Below are 6,496 nucleotides of genomic sequence, written 5' to 3' on the forward strand. Positions count from 1 at the left end.
AAGTACAGATCCTGTGGTCAGCAGAGAAATCCTGGTCCGGTGGGCCCTTGAGCAAGGCCCCCCCCTCCCGGAGCAGCTGGGGTTCTGACCCTATGCTTCTCTCCCTGTGTGTCTCATGAATAGCAAGCTGGGGTATGTGAAAAGAAATTCCTAATCCAAGAAATTGTATATGGTTAATAAAGTGATCATATCTTACATGCTCATACCACCCAACCTATTGTAACATCATGCACTTTCACACAATACATTCATGATAACACAAGGTTACAGAAACACAATACAGAAACAGTGTTGTGACTGCATAAATGAATGCCAAGGCACTTCAGGGCCTGACAGTGAGGGTCCTTCAGGCCTGGACTCATCTGAATTGAGCCAGTGGAGTGGACAGTTGTAAGAGGTAGACTAAGGGTGCAGAGAGACAGGGACAGCAACACAGCCAGCATGACTGGATAGATAAGCAGAACAATGAGCTCTTCAGTGCAAAAGGAAGATGTTGAAACTCTCAGAGAATTGTTTATTAGAAAACTAATACTAACATAGAAGAGAGAAACATTGATTGCAAAAAAAAAATTAAACAAAGCATTGAGGACTAAAGAATTGTATTACCACAAAAATAGCTAATGCTTACAAGGTCAGAGGAAAAGTGCTGAATTAAAATGACCAGAAATAAAGATCTGTGACGGAACACTCCTATATTTACCTTTTTGGAGCTACAGTATATTTACAGTTTCAAAAATGTATATGCATATACTTTTTACTTAAATGAGATCTAGTTCCATGAACCGGCACTTTATAGTAATGCTATCTGTAATTAGAATGAATACAGTAATTATTGTAGATGTGAATATTTTCAAAAAAGATTTTCCCACTCTATAGACCACATAGCAGGTGATCACAAATTGAGTTTCACAGTTTGCCTAGACATCCATCAATTTCCACAAAGTCAAGGGTGACACATTAGATGTTCAATGATGCTGAACAGCTTGAGAGTACACCTGGAACAGACAGGAAAGACAAAGGACAAAAGAGAACAATGTACAGTGACACCCAGTCATCTGCATACAGTTAGTTCCTAACCCTCACCATGATCACCAACACATTCCCACCCCTTCTTCATATTCGAGAGTCCTGGCCAGAAAGAGGATAGATAGGCCTCACAGAGGCCTAGATGGCCTGGGCCTTACTCTCCTAACCTGTGTTTGTTGCAGAGAGAAAGGTAAAGTGGAACATGTTGTTTGTGACTTTTCTCAAAAGAGAATGCTATAGATAACTAAAGGGCTGTAGTGAGCTTTTCTTCGGCTTGGCAGAAGGAAATGTGCCTGGATGATTGGAATGAGCCGATTCGATGGAGTGTGTTGGATTACTTTTGGGTGGATGGGGCATGGCAAGAGAAAGCAATTGGAGGGATGGTGTTAATTGTGTGTTCCCCTTATGGATATTTTTTTTTTCTTGAGTTCTCTCTTTTTGTGAGTAGACAGTGATACCTTGTTGTAACTGCTGGAGGAATTAAAAACTGCAATTATATGAGTTTGCCTTTTATCCTAGTTTGTGGGTGTGCTGGTGGTTCTGGGGGATGCAATGAACCTGTGCAGGGAGAAGGGCCCAGGAACCTTTAAAGTCGCTAGGTGGTAATTAAGAAATTTATTAACACTGATTCCTACATTGCAGTCTGCAGAAGAGCATGTTACAACTTCTTAAAGTTATAAAATAGAAATTACTAATATAATATGCACAATTCTTTATCTATATATAATACACATTTGTACACATCCCATTACAACCAAACTGAGGCCTAACAACCTCACATAGTGATGATCCACAGCCCTACATTAGAAAACACTCTCAGATGAAGTGCAACAAATGCAGCACATGAAAGTGCCTAAGATTTACATTTGAAGTATTTCATACTCTTAAATGTAGTCTATCATTTAATACAATTTACAAATGGGTTCACTTGTGTGTATCATTTAGCAATGAAAGTTATAGCCAATGTGATCCACCACATGATGAAATTCCAATCTGCAGCAGCAGTACTTGGTTCTTTTGCAGCTCATTACAGTTAATAAGATTACTGCATAGGTAGTTACATGCCCTTATCTCTAGTGTTGTAGCATGCTTGCATTTCTTAAATCAAGTTTACACCCCTTCCCAATTTTCACCTTTTGATGACTAATAACCTGGAATTAATGCATTAAAATATGTTTTTACTTATCTACACATACCACTCTACAGCTTCCAAGTGAAAATAATATTCTAGAAATATTTAGAAAATTAAAAATAAAACTGAAATAATCCTGGTTGGACTATTGTAATAATCCCCTTTTAATAGCAATCGGCAGTCAGCTCAACCCATGGCCTTCGAAATCATAATTGGCCTCGACCTGTGTTACGTTCTACCAATTATATGATTTTAGGATACATTCAGCATTTCTTGTAGGTTCCCTCATCTTAGTGGCTTATTTCAAAGACTAACCATGAGCACCAAGTATTTTTTCAAATAACTCTTGTACTAAATTGTATTGAAGAAAAACACAGATCAAACGTTTTGGTGCATTCTCTTTTTTCCTAAAGAATTGCAATATAAACTTGCTTCACATAGTGGGCCACCTCTATGATCTATTTAACAAAGATGTTGTATTTTGCAACATCGTAACACACTTTTTTTTTTCTTTAAAGGGATTAAATGAAATTGTTCTCTTTTGGATTATGGGAATGGTGTATTGTATTATCATGTTTTGTACATCTAGAAACTGCAATACTGAGCGTTTGTTTCTCCTCTCCCAGATGTGATCAAGGGACATCAATGATAAATTGGTAAAATCAAGTGTTTTATAATACACCCTTTAATATCCTCTTTTTAACTTTTGTTCTTTGTCTATTAAAGTCTGTTTCAAGCTGAGTTCAGCATCTTTGAAACTAGGATTCAGCTCCAGTGCTTTCTTGAAGTCTGTCTCTGCATCTTCAAAAAACCCTGTGAAAGTAAAAACAATAAAGCCCTTCTATTATCTTCAGTTTTCAAGAACTGTTTTCAACAATGGAAAGACTCATCCAAGAAAATTGTCTACCACATTAGTAACAGGAAATCATTTTAATTTTCCTGAATGAAATGCATAATCATACCATTGTATTAATTCTAAACTCAACAGGTCTTTCCTGTAAGAAACACACACAAAAAATGTTCTATTTTAAAATACAACATATTACAATCAGTACTTAAATCTTTACAGAGCGTGATATCAAAGTAAACTGAAAATATAGTTCAAAAGTATTGGGATGGTGTCTTAAATCGAACTTGGGATTTTTACTATGAATTCTAATAATTTCTCATGAATGAAAGGACTACTGTACAGTATGTGCAATGTCCAAGTACAGTATGTTAGTTTTAGAATCGTGCTCTTCCCACTCATCTCGCATGTAGCCAGAATCAATTTTCCTGCACTGTCACATTTTCCGGAAGACAAATTGGGCAAATAAGGCTGTCAAATTTTGTTCCAGTTCTCGTCAACTATACATCTAGTTTTTAAACGTGAATAGCTCTTTTACATAACCATCTCTGGAAAATAGGAAAGAATAATTATTATGTAAGAGGCATTCTTCTATTTCGCCAGCGAAATATCCTACATTCTGTACAGAACAGGGAAATAAAATCTGATGTCCGATTGACCTCAGCTCGCTTTACAAACTTAGGTTTCTTACGTGGAAAAAATGTCTTTATACTAAATTTGTATTTTAAAACTAATGTACGACATAACAGTACCTAGCCTGTACCGTATCAATCCTCTGTTGTAATATGGCACTTCGAAACTGTTTTTCGTTTGAATAGCTGCAGAATAATCTTCCATGGCTTCGTAGAAATCCACTTTTAGGTATTTTATCTGTCCGCGGTTGTTAAAAGCCACAGCGAGATCTTCCACACAACGGTTCCTAAAAAAGAAAATCATCCAGCAAGAGCCTGAACGAAAATCTAAGTCATGACGTACGTTTGAGGGAGAGACAATGAGACAGTTTCTACAGACAAAACACGGCTTTAAGACTACTTATAACTAGTTCTGGCTCACCCTAAAGCCAATTTAATCACCTGATCAAGACTATTACTGTTGCTAAACTAGGCCTGCGGAAAACAATCATTGCTATCTAATATAGCATAATATAATCTTATTCTTAAATTGCCGTAATATACCTGCTGTGCTCACAAGACTTGATGAATTGTGTGTACAGTCGCTCTGCGTCTTTAAAATGTTGCTTATGAAACTCGGCATTAGCTTGTTTGAAAAGGTTTGACTGATCTACCTCCATGTATCAGCCAGCCAGATAATATTAGCACACACTCGACCCTTCTTCCTCCTTACAAAGGGCTTGCGGATATGACGTAGATACTACAAGAAAAGCGACCTATCCAATTCGTCACTCCGAGTTAAGGGGTGGGTCTCCGTGCTGTTATCCCGGTAGGCAAATATTACTTTAGGGTTTGATTTGTGATTTCATTGGTCGTGTGTGGATTTCCATTCTGCGAAGTTATTAACATTCAGCTAAGGCTATAAAGTATTTATATATTGTTACTTGCTTTCCTTTTTCACGTGCTTTTTATTTTAAAAAATAAAGTCCCTAAGCAAAGACTGCGTGCAGTGATTAGCATTACTGCCTCGTACTACCGTTGTGGACTTTGGTTTTGCTCATAAAGACATGATAGTAAATTGACTGACTTCTGGGAAAACAGGCCCTGGAATGAGTGTGTTTTCGTGTCTGTGAGTGCTCTGCGATGGGTGCACTGTCGCCTTTTGTTTGCCGGGATGGACTCCTTCTCCCCCGCGACCCTGTACTGGATAAAACGGTTAGAAAATGCATGGACTGCAGGGTCTTTTAAGAACATACAAAAGCATTTTTTAACCTTATTTTTGTTGCAGCTAATTTGTCACTACAAATTAAAGATGTGTAAAAGGTTAACGCCCAAACAACTATGGTACGTTTATGTATGTAAGGCTTCAAAAACACCATTAAAACCAGTTTCATATTAGATTAATTCTTCGTTTAAACAGATGAGTTAGGGTACTTAACAGAGTTAACAAGTACAAGCGTCAGAAAATTTTTATAATCTGACGATGGACAGTTGCAGCGCACTGCATGTATCCTACATTTCAACCTGTAGTACGGTACAGACAACTGCAGTAAAGATAAAAAAGCGTTTTTCCTTTTTATCAAAAGCACTTGGTTGATCCCATTTCTTCAATGCAGAGAATTTACCGTGTAGCCAGAAGGTGGCAATGTACTACAATAACTGGATTATTGTATACAGTAACCTGTCATGAGAACTACTAATGCCCTATTGTATTATTTCTAGTTTTCTAATTTAATGTTTCAATAACTTTCAGAAAATCCAGAGAATTCAAATAGCTCTTACAGTATTTTATCATTTTTCATCCATACTGCACAATGTACCACCATGCACAACCCAGCCTTTGTTAGTGACACACTAGAGCAGTCTTTCCCAGTCCTGGAGTAACCTGTTTCTTTTGGTTTTCTTTCCAGCCAAGCTCTTTCTTAATTATTTTTATTTAACATTTACATTTTTAACAGTTTCAACTCTCATTAAGTAAGGAAAAAATTTTCCTTATTTTTTTTCTTTCTTAGAAATTTACATGAGCCTTGTGCCACATAGTGTGTTTCAGAATTTAGAGAACTTAGAATTTAGATAAGCTTTTTAAATTACCAGGTGAAATGTAACCTATATGTCTGTCCATCACAAAGGTTTTTTATGGAAGTGTTTAATACAGCATCATTACCTCCTATTTCTGTACATCATTAATAACCAATAGCACTTTTTAGATTATGACTATAACTAAAAACTTAACAAAGAGGGAATACAATTATTAATATGTTGAAATGGAGATCTGTTTGCCACATATCTTAGATGGATAGTATAGTTTCTGAAACAAAGGCCTTGAGAGCAGAAAATAGTTAAAAAATCAAGCACTCGGTTAAACCGAGTTTTCACTAAATGGAACTTATCTTGATTTGAACAATAATCAGAACACAAAGGGGAACTCCAGGACTAGGCTTGTGAAACTCTGTACTAAAAAAGGAAAGTAGATATCTTCAGTGTCCCAAATCACTTTCAACATTAAACTCATCATGGTTGATATTCAAACACAGGCAGAACAAGAATATTGACCAGGGTGTTACTACCACTTCCTGTTTCTCCATCTTTTCCTGGCTGAAGCATTTCTCTTCACCCTCTGTTTCTTTCTTATATCCAGCAGCATCTATTCATTTCAATGCGTCCTTCCTGGCAGCTCTTCTAAAACATCTTTCCTCAAGCCCCCTCTCCTGCAACTACCAATCCCAGCTACCAGTTTTTCCATTCGTGCTCTTTCCTAATGATCATTTCAAAATCATTATTTTTTCTGTTAAAATGGTCTTTCCCATTTAGTGGCAGCAATAAATGATCTCAGCTTGGACACAAAAGTATTTTTATTTAATAAAGAAAAGATGAGGTAAA

At 36.7% G+C, this 6,496-nt stretch overlaps 1 protein-coding gene across 1 annotated transcript; it reads right to left on the reverse strand.

Moving 5' to 3' along the window:
• Positions 1 to 2,825: 2,825 nt before the first annotated feature.
• ttc32 (tetratricopeptide repeat domain 32) lies at positions 2,826 to 4,350 on the reverse strand. The gene is made up of 3 exons (XM_088626103.1): positions 4,181 to 4,350; positions 3,758 to 3,924; positions 2,826 to 2,971 (listed from the first exon to the last, which is right to left on the reverse strand). Exons 1-3 carry the CDS (start codon positions 4,294 to 4,296, stop codon positions 2,844 to 2,846), a joined length of 411 nt encoding a protein of 136 aa, XP_088482229.1. The 5' UTR covers positions 4,297 to 4,350; the 3' UTR covers positions 2,826 to 2,843.
• Between the last annotated feature and the right edge of the window lie 2,146 nt (positions 4,351 to 6,496).

The sequence above is a fragment of the Lepisosteus platostomus genome, chromosome 3 (genome assembly GCF_059453375.1).
Source record: "Lepisosteus platostomus isolate fLepPlt1 chromosome 3, fLepPlt1.hap1, whole genome shotgun sequence".
NCBI classification, from domain to species: domain Eukaryota; kingdom Metazoa; phylum Chordata; class Actinopteri; order Semionotiformes; family Lepisosteidae; genus Lepisosteus; species Lepisosteus platostomus.

What these genes read in the sequence shown, in the direction of transcription:
- ttc32 (XM_088626103.1), bottom strand. Translation starts at nt 4,296, where the DNA reads ATGGAGGTAGATCAGTCAAACCTTTTCAAACAAGCTAATGCCGAGTTT. An exon ending in AAGTCTTGTGAGCACAGCAG is followed by an intron (nt 3,925 to 4,180) that starts GTATATTACGGC and finishes TTTCTTTTTTAG; the next exon opens with GAACCGTTGTGTGGAAGATC. An exon ending in ATTGATACGGTACAGGCTAG is followed by an intron (nt 2,972 to 3,757) that starts GTACTGTTATGT and finishes TTACTTTCACAG; the next exon opens with GGTTTTTTGAAGATGCAGAG.